At 33.8% G+C, this 25,261-nt stretch overlaps 1 protein-coding gene across 1 annotated transcript; it reads right to left on the bottom strand.

Annotated features, from left to right (window-relative positions):
- Positions 1 to 2,639: 2,639 nt before the first annotated feature.
- Positions 2,640 to 25,007, bottom strand: LOC115450382. The gene is made up of 4 exons (XM_037440163.1): positions 24,838 to 25,007; positions 5,822 to 5,982; positions 3,852 to 4,051; positions 2,640 to 2,904 (listed from the first exon to the last, which is right to left on the bottom strand). The coding sequence occupies exons 1-4, from the start codon at positions 24,901 to 24,903 to the stop codon at positions 2,678 to 2,680; spliced, it is 654 nt and encodes a 217-aa protein (XP_037296060.1). The 5' UTR covers positions 24,904 to 25,007; the 3' UTR covers positions 2,640 to 2,677.
- Positions 25,008 to 25,261: the final 254 nt, after the last annotated feature.

The raw sequence follows: 25,261 nt of genomic DNA, 5'->3' as shown, positions 1-25,261 counted from the left end.
TGTTACGAAAACTAATTTAAATTCAAGTTTAATTTTGCGCTTTTGAATGAATTATTTGTATTGAGTTTGTTATAAAAATGTTCAATTCAGTAATCTTAAAGAATTTGTCATTACCGTACCAATCTAAACCTAAAACATATCAGACAGGCCAAAATATCGTCTTATTCTGGATTACTGTACAATTTGATACTAAGAGATATTCGCGCAACTTGTACCTATACTAGCACAGTAAAGAGTATTATGTTGATTATTCTTTAGATATACACAAGATAATGACAATATTATCGTTCATATATACATGTTGCGCGTATATTAACTAACGTCCTAATACGTTGACATCAACTATTGAGCACCAGCTAGTGTCTAATGAATTGTACGGGGCTTAATTAAATTATAACGAGAATAAGCAGAAAAAAAATATTTTTTTATAAATTTCAGCCAGCTGTATTTAGATACGACCTGGCAACCTTAAAAAAAGAGCATATTCCATATTACCATCAAGTGAACCATATACTAATTTGCCCCCTATATCATAAATTAATAACTTTAATTTAAGGTAAATAAATCCTTGATATTTACCCGGTCTTTCGACTTAAAAGTTAAATGCTAAGAAACCTTTATTTGGCGTACAAATTTCTAGGTGCCTATTATTTTGGGGTCGCTAGTAATAAGGAGGCGGTGTAATGTCCGTAGGCTTATGTATTTACGTTTTCATATTCCTGCGACCTTTAAGAGGTCGGCCTTTAGGCTATTAGTTCAGAAGTAGATTTTGTGTGAGGCAAAATTTGAACTAAAATTTTGTAGCCTTATGTTAGAAGTTTATAAATATCTTTCCATAAATTCTAGATCATTTAATAATTTATTTCAATGCGCTATCTACTTTTACTACACTAAGGGCCTGTTTTACAACTTTTAAATAAATATAACGTCACATAAATATATAAGCCGACCCAATACAAAAGTCACACTCTAATATATGCTCCAAAATAAATGGTGATAAAATGAGTACTATTTACATTAGCTGTTCAATACGATAACTGTCAAATATTTACTCGAAACTTGTAAAACAGGCTCTAAATGCATTAATGTAGTTAATCTTTAGATAAATTCTAATATTTTCTATTTGACATATTTTGAGTCAAGATCTTATACATATTGGGTACTAAAACCATCAACAAAGGATGAATGGCTTTTAACGCTTAAGAAAAGTTGTATAAAAATTTTGTAAGTATCAAAAAAGCATAGATAAGAGCGTATATTCAACATTTTTATTAAAAAACGCTGATTTTTTAGAGATGCATTGTGTATAAGTACGTTTCATGAAAAAATAAGTTCTAATAAGACACATCAAGGGTTGCAAATAGACCGCACCTGAAATATAAGTGTAACTTACAATGCGTGAATTTTGTTGTTCGACGGTGGTTAGATGATGTTACCAGTGGACACCCACGCGGAGGAACCCGCGGGCGAAAACTAGTAGTCAACAATTGAAAAAACAGATCATGAAATATTTAGTGATAAGCCATTGTTTGTTTAATATGATGAATGTCAATATTACGTTCATTCCCCTCTTTTTACGGAGGGTAATGAAAAAAATATTTCTCGATAATAAGGAGATTTTTATTACTATCGTAATAAGTTCTATAAGTACCATTTTCGGATACGAATCGTGCAGTGATTTGACTAAAATAATTTTAATGATTAGTGACAGTGTAATGAATAGTGCTACATGAAAACTACATTTAGAAAACGAGTTTATGTGTATAATACATAAAACAGTTGTAAATGGTAATGGCTTCGTAATTGCCATCCTTATGGTTTAAGATCTTATGATAAAGTTTGTTATATGTAGTTAACACTGGCAATCTGACAGTGTATTTATTACCTTTTCACCATTTATAAAGGACTTTTTTTTTATTATCTAACAAAACATGTCACTTGATAAAAATAACAAGCATTTTCGATATATACAAGTTTTATACGATTTGTGTTATTTTTATAAAAAAAAAGAATGATAATATTTTCAAACAGAAACTTTTCAATACTTTACACAACCACTTTAATGATGTTATTTTTACAGTAGATTTTGTCATCAGAGAAATGAATACTGAATATCACGTATTGCGTAGTAGTATTGGCTTATTTATATACCTCTAGAACAAACTTGAGCACCTTGTGAATAATTATAGATCAGAACTATTTTGTTCAATAAATAGGAATATTTTTCAGTTGATGCGTCATGCTCAAACTTCCTTTCATGAACTAAATTCTTAATTACAAATCACAAAGAGACAAATTACTTAATCGCAAGAGTTCTTTTGGCTCAATAATCACCGTTAAATGAAATCTGCTGCCCTGATTTTAATATCTAATCCCGCTAAACACCTGACACACACTAATTAACGGAACACACTTGACGCAAAGTGAATGCCTTGGTTGCGCCTCTGCATACCCTCTCGAGTATAAATGTGTGATATTATGTGTGTGTGTGCTAAACCCTAAGAAGAAAATGCATAGGACACGTAATAGTGAATTTTGAAGACATAAGTAGTCAGAAATAGTATAATGTGAGTGTTTAAATTAACCTATTGTTCAGAAGTGCAACATCCTCTACATGCATGTGCATAATAAAAGAACAGTTTCGCTTGATAACATTTAATCATGCAACATGCAGCATCTAATCTGTCACCTGAGGAGAGAACAGTTTCTTCAGGCCGATGATGGTGGCTAGCAGGAGAGCTATCTTGGATATCAGCAGCGCCTTGCCAACCATCAGGGTCAGACCCTTGAAGAACAGCGCTCCGAGAAGACCGATCTTCATCGCAGCCGCTGCGAGGAATGGACCCATGTTCTTGTTCTGTCTTCTGCCTGTTTCCATGGGCTTGGCTGCTTTAACTGATACTCCTGAAAATTTAAGATTGAATGTTAGCGGTTAATGCTTAAAGTAATATGGTAGCAAAAGTACTGGTAATGTAGGTATATATTCCTTATACTTATATCAAAGAAATAATTGATATACAAAACGAAAATATGTTCACATCATATAAATTACTTTTGTACATTGACATATCGATTTGCGTATTAAATGTAAAGGCCATAATAGCCATATTTTACTTATTTATAGATCAAAGATCCCAAAACGAATTACAAGAGAAAATCGGCTTAGTATTACTAGCTAAATTGAGTTCAAGATTAAGTTTAGCTATATATTATTGGAATTTAAGGTTTCTCTGCATTCGACTGAAAAGTTTATTGTAAGGTCCATTTACAATTCTCTCTTAAAAAGATGTCCAGAGTTTACGCTCTTTATAAATTAAATACAAAGTATTTTTACGAGCATAATATTATCATCCTTTAGAGCTTACCTTTATAAAAGAAGATGGTAGACTAAATAAAATAAAGACGCCTACATAAGTTTGTGCTTTACGTACTTTACTTTACGACTGCAGGGTAATAAACTGGTCTCCTTAATTAAACTAAATAGTAAACTAACTGAGCCCAAAATTTGTTCCTAAATAGATAAACCGAACTAGAGTATATTGGTTTCATCGAAGTCAGTAATTCCAAATTTAATTAGACGTTATAATGAAGGGATCGTATTTCTTAACTTTCCTGAATAAACTTCTAGTTTCTATATAAATTATTGTTTATATCCAATTAGACGTAAAGGCTATCAAATTTCCAGACGTATGATACAAAATAGGATTTAGGATTATGGATTTCTTGGTTTGGTACACAACAGCTCAAACCCTCTCACTGCAAGAGGAGGCCCATGCCCTACGAAAGAACAACTTGAGCCAACTACACCGGTCTGGTGCATTATTCTTACATTATAAAAAGTCTCAACTCACCCACGCCAAAGCTTCCATCATTCTCTTGCTTCCCGGCGACCACCAGGTCAGCCCCATCCAACAATCTGTATCTTAGAGACCTGGTGGTAGCGAATGTCCACAACTTGTCGAAGATTACTTGCTGCGCTTGCTCCTGGAGAGAGGTTCCTGCTCTGCCAATGGATTCCGAACTGACGGGCATGTCGGCTGCTGCGCCATGACTGTAAAGAGAATCGTTTTAGGTAACCATGATGTGATGAACTATTGTTAATAAGGTAAACGTGCAAGTGAGTCGTTTGATTTAAGACAAGAGCTATCAATCAAAATATCATATTTCTAGAATAATATTAAAAGTAGAGTAGTAAAGAGTTTGAATGTTTATAGATATAAATTTTATTGTTAAATATACAACGATTGTATATCATGCGTATTATCTTATAAGCAGAGGTGGGCTTTGGGGGAGATAAAACGGGAAACTGTCCGGGGCCTTGCGCTTACAGGGGCCTCGCGTGGTGCCTTGTCATACCTTTTGCTATCTTGCTGACGAAACTGTTAAAACCGGAGAACTTTCTTTTCGATCTACAGGGGCCTCGTGTGGTTTAAGGCCGCCACTACCTGTATTCTTTACTTATGTATTTCCTTTACTAATTTAATACCTACACCTCTTTTAATTATTTATCTACCCGATCCTTTCTTCCCGAATTACGGCTTAATATTCGTTCTGTCATTGCCAATTTTAATTACGTAATCTGTTTCAATCCGGTCTGGCTTTCCTCTCTTATGTCTTCTTCGCCGCAATGTTCCAATAATTAAACCGGAGTTAAATAGTGACAGCGTTAATAAAACAGACTTTCGTGACTCAAACGATTGTAATATTTTCTAAAGCATATTGCCTTCCAAATTAATTACTTTAACTAAAAAGAAATAACTGAAAAAGTTCCGAAAATACATAATGTCAAACGTTCAGTTTTTTTTTAACATGGTTTTTTAAACTGCAAACATGGTTTCAAATCATACAGGTTGAAATATCACTGAATTTAACGAATAGTGTTAAAATAAAGTTACAACGGAAGCGTAACTCGTTTTTTGTTTGGACCTCGTTTATAAACGTTGAAATAATTAAATTCTAGTGGAATGCATTTGTGATTGGGTTGTGTTTACATAAGAGCTGTTTGTCGAAAAGCTCGTTTATAGTTCATTGGATTGTCAGCGGTTATTTGTCAATAGACTCTTGTTTAGATGATTTAGGGATGTTTAATTAATAATTTCGTCATCAGTTCGTATTTAAACTACCATATTCGCGTTTCACTACCCTAATATAAATAACATCACACTTTTTTATCAAAGATCGGCAATCGCGCAATTGGGCCAATTAATTTTAAACAATCTTTACCGCCCATTAACGTTTACATTTGAGAAGAATCCTTGAAACACTTTTGGTCCTAATCCTAAAGAATAGGAGGTAATTCGGGGCCTCTGAAAATCTCTCTCAGCAATTGAAACTTAACGATTAATTGTCATTTCAAGTTGGCTCTATTGCTTCAAAATAAAAACATTCTAAAAGTAAATATCACAATAATCATATTGTTATGAACTCTACACTCCTGTTCTAAATTTATAATACCAGCTCTGTATACTGTAATACTGTTTCACTGTTCGGTATCGGCCTCCTCTACTACAAAGAGGGTTAAAGCCTTATTCCACCACGCTGGTCTAAAAGAGTTCATGGTGCAGGTTAAAAGAGTTCATGTACCTTCGAAGTTCTAATGAATAATTCTAAATATTATGTAGGTTTCCTCGTGATGTTATCCCACATCGCCAAAGCAAAACCATAATTGGCAAACAATAAACATAACTACGAAAAGTCAGAAGTGTCTGCCTTGGTTTTTGGACCTGCGGATCCTCGTCTCGGTAGTCCGTTCTATTCTCACCTAGATATGCATTCTAATTAGCTTCACAGCAATATATTTATTTTTCATTTATATCCTTACCTCTCGTCAACAATCATGAGGTCGTCACTGAGCTGTACGGACGCCGTCCGCAGCATCCTGTCTACGTATGTGACGAGCTCGTGCGCGATGCACGCTGATGTCTCCCGAGCGGCGCATTTAGTGCTCAGCCCTCGCTTCAGCGAGTCCTCTGTTGGTGCTCTCTGGAATTGACAAGGAATTTGATTCAATAAATAAAATATATGGTATAAATATTTACACTAAATAAAATTAGCAAGGCTTAAGGATATTAATTTTATTGTCCATATCTTTAAAAACATTTTTTCTTTAGATTTTATTTTAGGAAATTAAAATGATATATTATAGTATTCCCATTCTGCAGTATTCTGAAGATCAACCACAACTAGGCTGGTGATGTTTTCCCTAAAAAATTCGAAACTATACCCGAATTCGTATAGATGTAGACATCAAGGATTCATGCTACGTGCGTCCAACAGGCCAATTGTACGGAACTTCGCAACCAGAAAGAGATTTCATGTTTAGAAACATTTCAATCGCTTCATATTTTGTATGCTAGCCAGTGTACGCTCGTATTTCAAAAATATTTTTTCATACCAAACCCAGATAAGCGAACAAATGCTGGCGGCTTTTTAGATTTTCACAAATAATAGTATCTACATGAATATAGCCCTCAATAATGAATATAATAAATTTAAATTATTTATTTTAAGCCTAAGCTATGGATACTTATTATTAAAAGAAATACAACGACATGATATGCTTTAACAATCAGAAGATATAACTAACATCTTAACCTTGATCGATACATTACAATAAACTATTCAGTTGTAACATTAGAAACAACATACATTAAATAACATTCTAACTATATTTATATAAATTAAGCCACGTTTATTTGGTTTGAGAGCCACACGTTCTTTGAAGTTAGCAAATTCACATCTTATCTAGACCTATACTTATCTTCTCGTGCTAAGAGTAATGGGTTTACTCTTAAACTCCTAATCTATTTTAAACTTATTATTACCTACGTCGCGTCTCTTCAAGGCCATGAATTAATAACGATGAGTTTCGCCTCTTGAAATAATAAATACAACAACAAAAAATACACGACGCGTTTATCCCCGTAGGGGTAGGCAGACTTGTAATCAGGCCACGTACTTTTCGCCTGTGTTACGTCCCATGATGTGATAGGGGAGAGGGGTGCGTATCTCCTTAACGGACACAAATTCTTGAATACAAGATTGATAAAAGACTTAAATACATCTTTTTGCATCATTCTAAAACAACCGAAAGATTTTTGGTAATTAATATTAAGTAAATGTAGCGAAAACCCTCTAACGGTCACTAAATGTAATGAAATAAGACCAAACAAAAGCAATGAGCTTTAAGTTAAGATTAAGTAAGATTTCAAAATATTTGAAGCTAGAATTAGTATTATTAAAAGCTTCGACTTCAGTTAAAAAGAAAACTCTAAACAATAACTGCACAGCACTTGAATTTTCAATTTTCAAATCTTCAGTTTTGCTGTCTGGTTTAAAATGGAAATTGAATTTTTCGGTATTGGTTTCGTTTATGATTTGTGTTACCTTAGAATGTTTTTGATTGAGAGCAGAAAGTTTGAAAATCCCCTTTATTAGACTGCTCGATTGGAAAATAGATCGTAGTGGTTGCATTGTTAATTTAAAAATTTTAACGGTGAAGGTTTTTTTAAATTGCTCCAGACTGCTTCTGTAGCGTAGTTGTATAACGGTACGACTATAATGCTGAGATCTTGGGTTCGATTTCTAGGTCGGACACAACGATATTGGGTTTTTCTCCTCAGTATTAAGCCGACCTCTGGACTTTGTCTTCGATATGGCGATAGGCTAGCCCCCTATCACATCATAGAACGGAATACATACAGTGGAAAGTAGGTACACTTATTGCGCTTCTGCCGATAGGAACTTACTTTTTAAGGGGTACCTTAGAAAGTAAAAAAAATGCGTGTGAGCCAGATATTTTTCAGTAAGAATCTTTAATTAATAAGAACTTCTTTAAATAAGTAAGACGGTCAAAATGATGAATGAATCTTGTATAGGGACTAATACTTTAGCATTAAAAAAAAATAACAGGAACGGTATTATGGGTCGTTTCATCCACGAAGACGCGCCCCACTACCTTCTTTTATTGCTTACAGTGTGCCTGAACAGCACAAGTGCACACACACTATGATGGATAGCGTCGGTGAAAGTGCTTAGCTCAGTCCCCTGACCCCGCGCCACCCCGCAACACCCTACTCAAAAGGTGGTGGGACGCGTCTTCGTGGATGAAGTTACCTATAACTAGGAGGGGAATTGTGCATATATAATAACTGTGTATTCTTGGTAAAGTAAAGAATCGAATTTCACTAAACCTTCAAAATAGATTACAGAGTAAAATTTGTCAAAATATAAAAAAGTTTCCGAATCAATCACGAAGGCTTAACAGGTTTTTTCAAAGCCCTTTGTAGACTTTGAATTTCTCGAGATTGTTTAATTTATCTTTATCGTTACAAAACTTCCAGGAATTGATAGCTTTCTTCGTTTATTCACTTGTAACACGAAAGTCTGTGAACACCCAGTGTTTTATGGAAAAAAATTGACTTTTGTTGAACATTTGTAATGTATTTTTTATTATAGATTTATTAGTTATTTATGCGTTTTTAAAGTTTTAAGACCAATGTTTGTTTTACTGTAGTCTATAATTAACAGTTATTGATAGTCTCCTAGATCATATTGTAGTGGTAGTGAAAAATCTATACTATTATATAAAGCTGAAGAGTTTGTTTGAACGGGCTAAACTCAAAAACTACTAGTTCGAATTAAAAAATTGTTTTAGTGTTGGATAGCCCCTTTATTGAGGAAAATAATCAATATAATGGAATGGAAATAAGCTTGGCCAACTGTTATTGCACCGATAGTAAGTATATCACCATTCTCACCCAAGGCCATTATGTCGAGCATTTGTTTTTAACATTCAAATTTATTTATGTTATTGATGTAGGTATTTTATGGAATAAAGTATAAAATGGCAATTACAATCTAGATTGTTTTGTTTCCTGAATTGTATAAAAAATTATATTGATTAAAAACATGATTATTTCAGAAATAGTCACACATACTCACGCCTATTATCCCCGAAGGGGTAGGCCGAGACGCAACTGGTACACGCAGTTTCCAGCGTGTGTATTCCGCCCCAATATGTGATAAGAAGCGAGCCTATTGCCATATGGGGTACAAACTTCGGACTGATAGTAATTAGCAAAACCCGATATCACTTTGCCCAGGCAGTGACAATGGGTTTTGCTACTCAGTATCATGCCGACCCGGGAATCTTATTCTAGTAGTAGCCTAGTAGTAGTAATAGTAGTCCTAGTAGTAGTAGTATCCTCAAAGTAGACATTGAGGCAGTAAATAAATATAGTCGCCTTATTTATAAATATGAGTTCCACTTACATTTTCAAGCTATTCATTTTGTGTCTTCACCAAAAAACATGACGTACTGTTTATTGCTTAAACACATAAATCAAAAATACAGATCCCTATAAAACAGCAACGAAAATACGGAAACAATATTTACAATCGTTATTGACAAACAGAGAATCTGAAAGACCCAAGAAACTATAAAATATTCGATACGTATTCTGAAGCCCGGATTGGTTTGCCAAAAATATTGTTACATCCATTGAGAATTTTCGTCTTTTTTCTTCTTTCGTCCATTGAGAATTGGCGACTTTAAGGCATCAGGGTGACGAACGCAGTGCTAGACACGCATGCTTTATAATTTAAAGTTCGAGATGTGTTTGATTGTTTATAAGCGGTCATCGTCATAATCATCATCAGCCACATAAATTCCACTGCTAAACATAGGCCTTCTTTACAAATTTCGAGATCGACCTGTCAAAAAAGCCTGCTTTCATTATTATAAGCGGTTGTAACACAGTTTATTATTTATAACACCCTAACAGTTACAGTATTAGAGCTATGTTATACTTACTTCAAAATATCTATTTTAATAACTGGTATCAATACTCATTTGGGCCATTTCTATGTATGCATATCAATGCCACCAGAAGAGCGGTTTGCTCGTTTCATAACAGTTTATATATAAAAAATGTTAAACTTGCAAAGGTATTGCGAATTCTAATAGAAAGCGAAAATATAAAAACACATTTTCGACAAAACCAATCCGCTGGCGAAAATCAAACTTCCGTTCACGGGTGCCTCGTCTCGACACTTCCGCAACATATCTGGGATCTGTAATCCGATTTGAAGTTATAGCCTTATGGCTTTCATCTTCATCATCATCATCATCATCATCATTACCCGCAAGATGTCGACTGCTGAACATGAGCCTATGGCGTTCAATTTTCAATATTAATTTGCCAAAAGAATTCAGATGGAATTTTCAAGTCAACTTTAATAAGCAGCAAATTAAACCAATAAATAATTCACATAAAATATTCAATGAACAGACAAACTCCTGTAACCGATTCAATATATTACTCACAGATAAACAAATACAATGTAACGGCCACTTTGACGAGGAAAATCGCTTCCCATGTCCACTATGTCGAAAATATTGTTTATTTTTTTGTTATACCACGTTTTCCTTACAAACATTGAAGACAGATAAAACTATAAGTTTGATACGCAGTATCGTGCATTATGCTTATGTTTTGGGAGTTTTTTTGTTTGATAAATACTTCATTCGAGTATGACTATTGTACAAAAATGCTTGCTTTATTTATTCTCGCTTAAGTAAAATACATGTGTGTAATCTAATAATTAGACTTAGAATTCGCTGGCAATTACTCTGAGACATGTGCTTTCGTTTTCTGGGAATAAATACAATGACACTTTCGAATTGAATCCGCAATTATACGGAAGCTAAAGATGGAAATCATTAGGCTTTCGACACACTTACGTTATTTACTTCACAGGCAAAAAAAATATGATGTCGTCGTACTTTAAGATATTAGTAAGGTATGATCATCTCCGGTTTTTTGGAGCAGTAAAGTAAAGTAGGAATGCAATAGATTTGATATATTCTGTACTTTTATGTAATGTTTTATTTCACACTCGAGTTTTAATTTTCAAACTGAATACGTTGCAGATATTTCCAATTAGTTTTAGTTTAGATATTTCGTCTGGCAATCTTTTATTATATTAAAATTAAAGTTCTTCTGTTTGAATAATGTCAGATTGTTATAATACACCAAAATGTTTTTACGTCTTAAGTATTAATGATAAAAACTTCAATTTATTGATGTTATATCTCCAATGTGATAATAATATCTATAGTTAATAATAAAAAAGCAAAAAATTTCCGCCGTGTGTGTATCCATCCTATCTCGCTTATGTTGTTAGTGTTTTTCTCAACTACTGTTTGTGTGAACGATCTTTATACCTAATGACATTGTTACTTAGTGCATCGCCCACTTAATTTTTACATGTCTACTAGCTTAAGGCAAAGTGTTACAATTATTGTGGTAAGATTTATTTTAAACATTATCAGGTCAATTATGAATAGAAATTGGAATTGATTTTTCCAGTCGGTATAAGCCTGGAGTCGAGAATTTGGGTCCGATATTGCGATAGGCTCGTTTCCTATCATATCACGCGATACGCACGGTGTAAAGTGGGTGCATCTGTTATACCTCTATCAGGCGTGTGTGTAAAAATTGAAAAGGCAAAAATAAGGTCACCATATTTTTTGATTTACATTGCATCGTGTGTATACTAGATCTTTTGATGTGTTACTTACTTCTAACAAAAAATAATCACCTAAAACTCTAAACAAAGCGAACAATATTGTAGGAAGGGAGTACCCATTTTAATAATATTTTATTTTGCCTGTCTTATAATGTCTAAGTGTTTTAAAGAGTAACAAAACTCTGTGTTGTTACTCGTTATAATTATTATTTTACGCAAACTTCACAAAGTTTCATAAACAACTAAGACATGAATCATAAAACACGCAAAGTATCGAAATCCAACACAACTTTTCATAATAAGCGATGTTTCTACTGATTTTAGCTCAGCTTTCGTTTAGACGAGAAACTTTTCCCGTAGCGCCGGCTTTCTGGTTAAAAATAAGGATAATTGGACCCAGTTGTTCCAAAATGTACCAACCCACGAATTATCCAAAAACAAGTTATTAATATTTAACTTGCAATTTAACAAATAGTGATATTTTACTGTTCACTGTGTTGTAGCAAAAAATACTAAGATATATTTTTTTTGTCTTAGTAGTAGTCTTTCTTATATCTGATACAAAAATTTATGTGTAGGTACCAATCTACACATTATTTTATACCCAGAAAAAATCAGCCGTAACTAATAACAACCCACAAATTTTGTATTATATTAGGTACATTATGGCATAATTCGGTCCAATTAAAAGCGTTTTGAAAACACGGATAGGGTAAATATTATACGTTCTATATATATATATATTTAATAATATCGATAAATCAGGAATTTTGTTAGATTCTTTGAGGGGGACATAAAGCCAAAATCATCCCCGGTTTCCTAGTTCAAACCTTACTAAGAGCAGGATGTCGGGTTTTGACTTACAGCTGATCGAGTAAATTTGTGTTTTAAACATAGCTTTGCGATTTTTTTATAAGGAACAATATAAATTTATACATTACAAATTTATTGTTATAGAATGTTTTTTGTCAAAATACTTTCCGCCTGAACCCACTGTTGGGCACGGACCTCCTATACCACTGAGAGGAATTAGGCCTTAGTCCACCACGCTGGCCTAGTGCGGATTGGTAGACTTCAAACACCGGCGAAATTCCTATAGAAAACTCCTCAGGCATGCACGGTTTCCTTAGAATGTTTTCCTTCACCGTTCAAGCAAACGATAATTCACAAAGAAAAACACACATAACTTTAGAAAAGTCAGAGGTGTGCCCTTGGGATTGGAACCTGCGGACATTCGTTTCGGCAGTCCGTGCCACCACAACAACTACCCAACTAGGCTATCGCTTTTACCTACAAAATAAATTCACAAAATAACAGACAAGCCCATCTGAACAATAGCCAACGTTTAACATTATTTACCAGGAACTTGGTCTATAAAGGATAAATTACTGGCATTCAGGACACGCGACCGTTCTCTCGCGCCACTTTTACGTTAAATTATGACCTGTTCGCCCTGGGGAACAGTTTTCCGGTCCGCCCTTACTTCGTTTACTACAGGGATTATGATCTACTTGGTATGCAGCCGTGACCTTGAATTTTAGGTCCTTGAAGGAAAACAAAATGGGGTAAACATCCGTGTGGGCTAAGAACTTGAGTCTAAGTTAGAATAACGGTTATATGCTGTCACTTTGTCATCGTTTCTTAATTTTTATAAATTAAATTAAAATGTGTCCCCTGTATAATTAACTATTTATAAAACTTCCCACTGGTTGCACTGCACTTGATATTCAAATTCAAATAAATAAATAAATTGACACTTCGAAATACGGTACTTTCAGAGGCTCAGTAAAATACATATTATCCACAGCACCCAAGTCAGATACAACTCCCATATCGTCTGCCTTACCTTAGTCAATATATTTTATAATTATTATTATTATTTTGTAACTAAATAACATGTACCAGTCACCTAATTTGGATAAGTTGTATACACTTCTATTTGGATGCTGACTAGGCATTAGATCCACTATAATGTAATTTAGATTATTACTGTCAGTAATCAGTTTAGTGTATCTTTATAAATAAATGAATTACAATTGCTATTCTTATTATCGGATTTTTACTTTACATCATAAAAGTAATCAAAATAGGTATCGTCAGTAGCCCGTTAAAAAGTCTGAATTGTCTCTTTGGTCCAACTTTGGCATTGCAAAGTCCATGGGTGGCGGAAGCTGCTTTCCATCAGGCGAACCCCTTGGTCGTTTGCCTATTAATGCAATAAAAAAAAATTAAAAAAAAAAACTTAAAGCCTTGGTTTATACGAAGGAGGATATAAAGAAACTCCCCTTAACAACAAAGCAAAGCCGATCGCTCTGGGAATGCTTAACTGGTACGTGATCCAGTTTTCTACTTTCCATGTATAATTGATACGAACGTATAGTGTGACGGGCCGAGTCATACGAGACCGCGGGTTAGGAAAGTGTTTAGTGAAATTATAATTACCACTGACGGATGGTAAACGGTTTTTTCTTTAATATGCAGATTGAACAATGGCGTGGTGAAAAGGTGGTAGTGAGAGTGGTATGGGTTGGGAAATTGTTTATGATAGGAAATTATTAGTTATTAATAGTAAACGCATAATTATGAAGATAAATATTATATGATTATAGAAATCTAAAGGTGCTTTTAGTTCTTGAAGTTAAATAACATGATTTTGAAATGTCTTTTAAGTGCCTCAAGTTATCCCAATTCGGAATCTTGTGAAAAAAAACATATTTAAAATAAATACAATACGAGTTGAATCAAACAATTTACATAATATGTTTTTAACATTTTGGTCTTTAACGTTTTCAATGTAAAGCCGAAATATTGCTTTACATAAACGCGATTCGCTTTTATCTTGCGTCCTGTTTAATAAAATCTACCGGAACTATTCTTGTGTGCGTTAAGTATTAGCGCATAAATTATAAGCTATCATATTTACTAGGTGAAGGCCAATTATTAACATATTTATTTACATGTCTATGTAGGTTCATTGTTGTGGTTTTTAGTAAAGTAGCCGTTATTAAGTTAGGAATAAAGATAATTTTTGTATGTCGTAGTTTATTTATCGTTTGGACCTCATAACAACATATTATGATTTTTTTAGGAAATAACATACTTACTCTTCGACAAAAATTCGACTTAATACATTTTAGACGAAATGGAAATCCATGGAATAACTATAAGAACAACTTATCTCTATTGAAAACACGATTCGTGATACTATTGATCAAGATATTATCGACAAAGCAGGCTTATTGACTTAGTTACACCTTTTTCGAAAACTTGAGACTAGGTTCAAAAACGTAGAAAAACGTAGTGATGTTAAATATGTATTTAACTAAATGGTTGATATTATGTCTGTTCGGACGAGCTCAGTCTCTCGGTAACCTTCAAGACTGCAAAGTCTTCGAAACGTCGGGAGAAAATTATAATATAAAAAACCGCGATAACATCCGTGAAATAGTTTTAATTCATGCTATAATAATGTATTTTCCACATTTATACAATATATTACAAACCATATCTAAATACATACAAGTTAGAAAGTTTTCCTAGGGGAATTGTCACTGAACACTTAATTAAAGCAATTCCTTGCGCCAAAAAACTACTATGGCTTCCACTAGCCGAGGGTTGGAAAGTAATTACCATGAACATCTTATTGCGTCGCGGCAGGCATGGTACAGCCCGTAATTCGGGCGAATATTTACTTTGTGTGTAATGGCGCCTTAGTTCCAGAACACTAAGAATATAGATAAGTATTTGCTTTCGCCACAGATAAAACAATATATTTGTTGTGGGAATAAATAAAAAAAAATGAGATTTGAATTTGGAACATACGGCGGAGGTGAATCGTAATTAATTCAACAAGTTATTAGAAAATCAACGTTATACATAAATTAAATTAGGTTTATTTTTCTGATGGGACAATTGCAAATATATTTACCGCTTGGTTTGTCGCCATTATATATTACGTTCTGAGCCTAATGCCAAGCGCAAGTTATGAATGGTAATTCGAAGAACCCGTTATAACTCATAGTCATCAGATCAAAGTAAAGTTTTAAATTACGAGAAAATACGAACGACGTTGCAATTGCAAGTACTGAATTATTTTTATTAGAGAATTCAATAAACAAAATTCAAACATCAACTTAAAAGCAAATTGGTACATATGTTTACACAATATACTTATATTTCTAAGTACTATAAAGAACGAAATGGAATTCAAAGGCCTTATCGAATTTGTCATGACATAAAATGGCTTACCACGTTCCTTTAAGAGCTGAATGACAAATTAAAGGAATTCCCTCTTCTAGCTACCATTAACTCTTAAGCATTTGCAATTAACACCCACTAATCATTACATTAACCTTTATTGTCCTTACTTCCTTGTGCACACAATGCTTGAGAATCCTTAGAGTATTGCTTTGCAAGTTGCTTTATAAGCACTATAAAGTTTTCGTCGGTCTTGCTCTTAGATAGTATTTATTATATCCTATTATATTGGTTTTTGTATATGACGCGAAGTATAAAACTATAAATGATTAGAAGATTTAAGTGTAATACTTAAACCAAATATTAAGCTTTGGGACAATGCTTAAGAGATGCCTATATATTGTCATTAAAGACGGTTTTACTGAAAAAAAAATATAATTGAGCTGAGGCAAATCCTACTAATATTCCAAGTGTAAAAGTTTGTGAGGATGGATGTATGTTTGTTCCTCTTTCACGGAGAAACTACCGAATGGATTTGGATAAAACATTACAGTAATATTGGTTATATATCAGTATAATACATAGGCTACAATTTATAATGATTTTGTGTAATTTGGTCATAATATTAATGAATAATTTTTGGTAATGATACATATCAAGTAAGTCAGAAAAAAAATATCCCGGAAAACTCTTTTACGCGAGCAAAACCGCGAGCAACAGCTAGTCTTTTATATATACAGACTGTGTATAATATTAATGATATTCAGAAAAGATTGCTTTAAAAAATGAAGCGTGTTTCGCCTCGAAACCCAAATCGTCTTTAATGCGCCAAAAAGTACCATCGCTTGGCTCTCCTCGATATTCCGGAATGCAATATTGATGTCGGTTCTGGGGATTTTATTCAGAAAGCGTCCGGATTTTCAATTTTACCGCGAAGCGTCTTAAAGTTAGATGGTTATAGCAATTTGCTTAGAGCTCACTACAGTCCCCTCCCTGCCTCTTGAGGCTTGTTAGAAGATGTAATCACGTTTTCCTAGCAATATAAAAAAGTAGAGCTATAAAGTAGGTATATGGAACAAAGATTAATTATTTATACAGAATAAACTGTACCGAAATATACGTGGTTAGCCGATAAATTAAATTTCCAAAGCATTTAGACAGTTTAATATATTTTTTAACAATCAGTGCATTATTAGACTTTGTACCATGTGCAATGTACTTTATGTAGCAATTTTTGTTTGAATTTAATTTAACTTTTTTATTGTAAATTTACTATACGTACGTTATTGACGGAATTACTTACGTTAAAAAACTTTGAAAATAATTCCACTCTGTATAATGATACACTATTAAATTATCGGTGTTTCCGCTCACGATAAGGTCTGGTTTAAGCAGCTGGCCCACAAGCGTGAAATTCGGCGCGACTACGCCGGTTTACCAAATAGCCTAGTTGGGTGTGGAACGGACTGCCAAGACGAATGTCCGCAGGTTCAAATCCCAAGGGCACACACCTCTAACTTTTATAAAATCATTTGTGTATTCTTTGTGAATTTATCGTTCGCTTTAACGGTGAAGGAAAACATCGTGAGGAAACCTGCACATCTGAGAAGTTCTCTATAGGAATTTCGAAGGTGTGTGAAGTCTACCAATCCGCACTAGGCCAGCGTGGTGGACTTAGGCCTAATCCTTCTCAGTAGTAGAGGGGGCCCGTGCTCAGCAGTGGGCAAGTATATAATACAGAGCTGATATTATTATTATTTATTTATACACAAATACAGAAATCCGCTGCCAAAACTGTGGTCGTATCTTTCGGGCTAGAATCGGTCTGATAAGTCACCAGCGTAGGTATATATCGTACCTCGCATCTTCTACGAACGCTACTTAATCATCTCACGTAGATGTTAATTGCCAATAATGATGATGATGATTAAATTATCGAACATAGTTATAATCGCTTTAATAACTTGCTAATAGCAGTGCTGAGAAGATGCACCGTATAAATAATTATTTTAATTATTGGCAACTGTATCAGATGGGTGCACATCGGCTAACTGTTATTAAATCAAACGCATAATACAACCGCTATTGTATAGTCTACTTAGGTGTACTAACTGCACGATCGGCCAATGTTCCAGATTTTCAACGTAGTGAAAAATAACTGAATCCGTTTACAGTTTCAGTAGTATAGTCGGGTTAACATTGAGTTCTAATTTAAAATGTCCATAGTTATATAAATGATCTTAAGTGTTATTCAGAAATATAATAATTATTATTATAAATCGTTTTGACGTATAAGTGCAACATTGTTCGCCTACGTGATATATAAAGTAATTTATTTAATTATCATTTATTTCATTGAAAACTATATTTCCTTTATATTAATCCTTTTTGTTTCGCAAATAATACTTTCTTATACAATGTTTTCGTCTTATCTAGATACAGTTTTCGGTTATGGTAAGACAAATACTTCTTTTTACATGACACATAGGTATAAGATAATTTTAGAGGATTCCAGCAATAATAGTAAGGAGCAATAAATCTCAGCCAGTGAGGTTTTATCTTGGATAATATAAAGCAAATGAGATATTTTTTGTGTAATCTGTGACCATGTTTTGAAGTACGTAACTATAGCTTGTAGTGCTACTAGGCTCCGTCGAATATCAAATCTGGCTCCAAATATCTATTCAAATGATGAAATGGCACACCCAAATGTTATCCATTATAGCTTACACTTGCTACGACTTTATCAGGTCACGTTACAAAGAATAAACATAGACACATCACGCCTTTTTCCCAAAGGGGTACACCAGGTAGCAGAGCATTCACTTATCGCTACGTATGTTCCGTCCCGCGATGAAATAGCGAGCGAGCCTACGCCATATTGGAACAAATTTCAAACTCATCTGATACTGAGCAGAAAAATCAGATACAATTTAGTAAAGGCAGTCTACATATGCCATCAGCTACTACGCCGACGATCTTATAACTCGTAAACACGCCTTTAATATAAAGAAGTAGGTAAAGATACAATCTGACCCAGAACTCCCCGGGGTTTTATCTATTCTTGGGTTATGTAGGGGCGCGTTATGTTATATTATAGTTATTTTGACGCGATATCACGCACGAAACCGCCATCGAGCATCCTTTTTAATATTTACTTTTCCACGACATGAGGCTGCTTAAATCTGTAAAATGGCTTATTAAAACTAAATATCCTTTTTGAGGTTACTACATGAGGCTGCTAAAATTAGTAAAATGGCTTATTAAAAATAAAAAGTCTACAAACACCGATATGTGAGGTCAAATTCGGTTCCTGTTTTGGATTTAAACGATGTAAAATTCTTATTAAATTGTGTTGTATTAATAGCATCAATAAATCAAGATCAAAGCACCGTAAACGCGTTAACGTGCAGCGATGAAGAAAACTCAATGCCAATGATTTCAATTGACACGCGAACCGAGAATCCGCTTTCGGTTCCGCAATTCAGCATTTTCAAATGTGTAGAGAATATTTGTTTATAAAATTCTAATGGGTGGAATAATTGTCAACTGACGAATGGTAATCTTCTTTTACTAAATAATCTATCCCTATGCTACTTCATTTCCCCTCAAGTTCAATGGAGTCTTTTTTAAACGTGCACAGCAGTGACCCCGCTGAACTTGATGGTAAGTGGAGTGGAGCTCAATAGAATGTCGACTGACGAGAGATGATTACCCCTTGGCAGTAGAGACAATTATGCCGGCCTGTTGGAAACGGATATATACAAGCAGACACCGGAACGCGACGCACGTAGGTCACTATGGCGGGTTTTAACTGGTTCTGCTAATAGGATATATTTTGTATCCGGGCGGATACAAAATATATCCTATTAGCAGACACTGCAGTGTCTTTAAAACTTGTTGTTTATTCCTTAAATTCGACAATAACTTTAGCAACTTTAGCAAAGATGACATGATATTTGCATAATATTTCATTCGTACAAATCATTTGCCATTACTAATAAAATTCTATACAAAGTGTTATTGCGTACAACTACGACTCTAATAATAAATTAAGTCTGTGAAATTTGTTATTTAATGCAATAATAATAATAATAAATTAAGAATAAATTATTCGAAAACTTTACTCAACATTATTGAGGTTATTATTCATGGTTTAGTTATTGTGTGTAGAGAAACTGTCAGTGATCAGCTTTTAGTTGTTGATATATTACCTTGTTTTCTTTAAAAATGCTCACGTATTTTTATATAATAGAATGGTGGGACAGCTATATGTTCCCATATGCGAGATATAAAATAAAAAAATAAACACTAAGAAATAAACTAGTTTTCGGTTGTTTATTGTGTTTTTTTTATATTTTAATTTTCTCTCGGCGTTTCGAAGACTGCCTTCAGTCGTGATAGTCGTGACCGCCCCGTGGGGCGGAAAATGTGAAAAATGGTGTAAAATCCGCTGTAGTGGCTCTCGTAAGTGTTTCGCGTTCCAAGATCACCCCGTGTAATGTGTATACAGGGTTTCAAACAAGATCACGGCTTCAGGCTGACAAGGAGTAATCAACTATCGTCAGTCGACATTCTGTTGGACCTCACTCCAATTACCATCAGGTCCATAGGGGTCATTTTGTTGTGCACGTATAAAAAATTGGACATTTGCGTTATCTTTTGCATTTATATACCGTGGTATTTTTTCGAATTTGCAGAAAATTGTGTTTGTTTAGTGAATATTAACTGTGTGTGCAAGTTTATAGTTAGTATGTCAAAGTGTACCCTTCGCCACAGGAGGGAATAAATATATTATTTGCCCATTGCCCCATTACATAAAAACTTAATAGCGTTATATTGCGTTCATAGTATTCTTTAAAAGTTAAAGATAATGTAAAGAATTTAAGTTGCTATAGGAACATATTTGGGTATTTCTCAAAACGAACATAACGAAATAGTTTTTTAAAAATATTATATCGTTTATTTTTTGGCCCTTTATTTTGTTTAATGCATTCATTCTACATAAAAGTTAAGCTATGTTATTAAAACGATTACATAATAAGATTAATAAGACAGAAATCTAGGAAAATTAAAGTTTCATCAAAGTTTAAAGGAACTCTACCTCAAACTATGATCACGGTATTGTCGCCGAGGACCGAGACGATCAAAGAATCCAGATGTGATCAACGAAACTTGATGTCGGTTTTTCTAACACGATATGCTCGGGTTAGAACCCGCCTCGTCCAACTATGTGAGGTGGCTAGCTGGCTGTAAGAATGAAGTAAGTCAAATAGTCAAAAGTACAACACTTCTAAATAAAAGTGTGATAAGGACACATTTAAAAAGAAAATATTATAGTAATAAAAATAAATTCAAAATCAAGATGTAGTTAATTACAAATTATTGCGATTTATAATTTCTCAGATTATCACAAAAATAATGTACCGCCATAAACTAGTAAACAAATAAAGAATGCAGGAATTTACGGATAGTTCGAGAACTTCTGACGTGATGTGGGCTTAAATTATTTCATTTTATCACGGATATATCATATAGATTACGAGGAAACCCCTATAATATTTGCATAATATTGTTTATATACGTCAATCTTCTCACTAAAGCAGTGCCTAATATGTAAATAGCCAATGAAGACTTTGTTTGAAGGACATACAATAATACCTGCATAGCTCACAATGGTATTTAAAAATGAGGTTAAAATTTCGGTCACACATTGTCGATGCCATTATTTATGGCTTCTAGAAAAACGTTATCTTAGTTATTAATTTACAGGGTAAATACTTAAAACAATAATTTTATGCTTGAAGACGTACTGGGCAGGTGAAGTAAAATTGGTCGTAAGATGGGTACACTTTATTTCTGACAAACTTAAGAACGCAAGATCTATTGATATATTTATGGTATTGCATTTTTTCATGTATTTATATTTGAACTTTAGGTTTAGAGACCACGCATTAAGGCGTTGTTTCATGTATAACATTTTGATTAGCCCAGTGGACGATCCTGTCAAGTTTGCAAACGATCGGACCACCAGAAATCATAACATAATAGATAATTAATGCTACCTGTGCGAAATTGCTAACATAACATAATTTATTTGAGGAAAGTTCGTTGACATACTAATAATTACAACTGGCCGAAATTAATAAACAACTTTAATCCATATTTTCGGATCTATCACAAATATAAAAATCCCAATAATGTCAGTTATGTTAACATATTGTTTTGATAGATTTATTTTCAGTATCAAACTGCAGATGTGATATCGACAATGACTTTTAATTTTCGAAGTTAATCACTAAATTAAAAGATCTTAAACGTTCTTATGAGGGTGTATGCTAACTCTATCGCCATATCAGGGATGTCGAGCCATTCTGACAATGCATCTACCCACAAATATAGCAGTTGGTAATTATGGTCTAAAGGGTTGTTAATCTGGTTTGGGGATGATATTGTATTTAACAAACTTCATACTGACACATTTATAGTGTTATATTCTACGGATATTAGGCAAAATGAATGCGAAAATTTGGTTGATTCGATGTTTGTAAGCAAACTATACATAAATTGTTTTATAGTTTTGAAAGAATTTTAGGACAAATATATACAATATCTGGATAGGATATATTAACAAATGTTTAATAATAATAATAATATCAGCCCTGTATTATATACTTGCCCACTGCTGAGCACGGGCCTCCTCTACTATTGAGAGGGATTAGGCCTTAGTCCACCACGCTGGCCTAGTGCGGATTGGTAGACTACACACACCCTCGAAATTCTTATAGAGAACTTCTCAGGTATGCAGGTTTCCTCACGATGTTTTCCTTCACCGTTAAAGCAAACGATAATTCACAAAGAATACACACATATTTTTTTAGATAAATCAGAGGTGTGTGCCCTTGGGATTTGAACCTGCGGACATTTGTCTCGGCAGTCCGTTCCACAACCAACTAGGCTATCGCTGCTTAAAAATGTTTACTTCGGGAAAAAGTTATAATAATAATAATATTCTTTTTATTTTTTATACAGATTATAACATTATTAGCATCAATATAAATGACGATTATGTAATTCATAGAAAAGTCAAAGGTGTATGCGCTTGGGATTTGAACCTACGGACATTCGTCTTGGCAGTCCGTTTCACACTCAACTAGCCTATCGCCGCTATTTGTTCATATTTATACCATTTCTCCATAAATGTGTATATTTATGGAGGAGGAATTGGGAAAGGGGGAACTGTGAGGATTTATTATACATCCAGAGCGATTTTACTATAGATACGAAATTTAAATCATTTTTCGACGGACGTAAACGACGGACTAACAATCAATCAATGAGTATGTCACCATCTACTGCTGCACGTAGGCCTTCCCAAGTGAGCGCCAACCATCCCGGTCTGGAGAAACCAGCATCCGTCCGTTACCCGCCGCTTTTTCAAGTCATCTGTTGACAATCCGTCGTGCAGCTGGGCGTCCTACATTACCTCTACCTAACCGCGGTCTCCACTCTAGCATATTTTAGTTTCAACTTCAGCACGCGTCCGACTCGTGGGTCCTTTATAAAATTAAATTTTCGATCCACTATTGCATGATACTACTCTACTAAAAAGGCTTACTAAAATTACAACATCATACTAACATAAAATTTGCATACACCTGTACCGCATAAACTTTTTTCAAAACATTTCCACAATAATTGTGTTCTTCACTCTTCGGTTTGTATATTTTTTCTCAGCAAAACATCGTTATATAAAATTCATATGGAAAAATATAAAATCGGGGAAACATAATATCTAAGGATTAAATCCTGTTTACCTTATTAACACAATTGAAGATTGTTAGTAGTCTAAAAAGTACATTGTAATTATAACGCAATAAAATATGTTCATATGATAATCTTACTATAAAGGTCTATTTTGATAAATTACATTACTAAATAAACCACGTAATGGTCTACTTGAAACTCACACTTTACAATAGGTTACTCTATCTATAGATGTAAAATAAAATACGTAATTTTTCAACAAAATAAATAATCAATAAAAGTAATTTGGTTATTACATGCCCTAATGCTACTTCTGTTACTATAAAGTAATTCGTTTGGAGCGGTAACATTAAACTCTCAGTCAAAAACACACTCACGCACACACCATATTCGTGCTAAACTACAAAATAAACAAAATATCAGAAAAGGAAAACTGAGAATCTTAGTGAAAATATTCTTTATTCATGGATGAATTTTTGTACAATGTTAGCAGAGATAAAGATGAGTATGCGGTTTCATTTAGAAATGAAAAGTGAAAATTACTTTGTAGAATATTGTAAATTCGAAAGTTTGTGGTAATGTTTGAATGTTTATATTTTTAAGAAGTAAACGCAAAAAGAGCCGAATGTATTAGGATGAAATTTGACATATTGATAGATCATGTCCTGCATTACCACATAGGGCACTTTATTCCAGTAATTTTCTTCCGTGAGAAATAATAGGTAATTAATAATTGAAATTACTGGAGTAGATACAGTCATAATTCGCTATAATGTTTTAGGTTAATTCGTAGTGGGAAAGGCTTTTCACCCGAGCAAAGCCGCGGGCAACACCGAGTTTATTATAAAATAAACACGCCCAACAATTTGAACTTTTTACGTTCAAAATGTTTCTCAGCATAAACATGAAAGTTTTATCCCTATTTACGATAGTTTAGGGAGAACTAGTGTAAAATTTTCGTTCGAGCTTTTTAGTTCTACCATTCGCTGCATTCGACCGTCCGAAACTAAGCAATATGGCTCGAAAGTTTGCTTACTAAATTTACACGAATTTTGAAGTAATTTGTTCCACTTGTTATATGAAACTTCCGGGCTTGTTATCATAAATGTTAATGTATTTAATAGATGATTGAAGCTTTTAAATAACCGTTATCGTTCAGAAAAAAAGTCTCTAAACGTCTATTGTTTTAAATAAAAATGTAAATAAATTAATTTGAAACCAAAACCTAATCGACAAGTCTCTAATGCAATGTTAAAAAACGCATACAATAGTTATGATGTAGTTTATTATAATTATCAATAAATTATTTTTAAACAATAAAACAATTTAAAATAAACTCACATCATTATCAATTTCACTCGATCTGGCGATGCCGAAGAGCAGGATCGATATTAACAACGCGTTCATTATTCTATCGATAATTTCACTTCACTAACACCTAGTGCTGACACTTTTAATAACCGTCTCAATGGTGCAAGGCAAATGCAGAAATGTATGACGGTATACTGTTTTATATGAGCACGCAAGAACGCACATGCAGTGGGGCTTATATATGGAATCGTGCGTCTGTGTGTATACTGTGACCCGCATTTGTATGTCCTGTTGCAAGGTGTAGTTATGTAATATGAAAATGGAAAGAAATTTTCCGTGATTCAAAAAGATAAGTTTTAAAGTCGGTCGCGTAGAGGGCGCTGGGTTGGAAAACAAATAATTTAGACTTCTAAGCAATACAATTAAGGTAGCCTTAAGGTAACCTTTGAAATAT

The sequence above is a fragment of the Manduca sexta genome, chromosome 18 (assembly GCF_014839805.1).
Source record: "Manduca sexta isolate Smith_Timp_Sample1 chromosome 18, JHU_Msex_v1.0, whole genome shotgun sequence".
Taxonomy (NCBI): domain Eukaryota; kingdom Metazoa; phylum Arthropoda; class Insecta; order Lepidoptera; family Sphingidae; genus Manduca; species Manduca sexta.
The sequence above is the reverse complement of the archived record's forward strand: the minus strand, read 5'-3'. Positions and strand labels throughout refer to the sequence as shown.

Bases quoted from the DNA above. Each gene is read 5' to 3' on its own strand.
- LOC115450382 (XM_037440163.1), bottom strand. From the start codon at position 24,903: ATGAACGCGTTGTTAATATCGATCCTGCTCTTCGGCATCGCCAGATCG. The intron at 5,983-24,837 runs GTGAGTTTATTT...TGTCAATTCCAG, and splicing joins CGAGTGAAATTGATAATGAT to AGAGCACCAACAGAGGACTC. The intron at 4,052-5,821 runs GTAAGGATATAA...TTCTCTTTACAG, and splicing joins CTCATGATTGTTGACGAGAG to TCATGGCGCAGCAGCCGACA.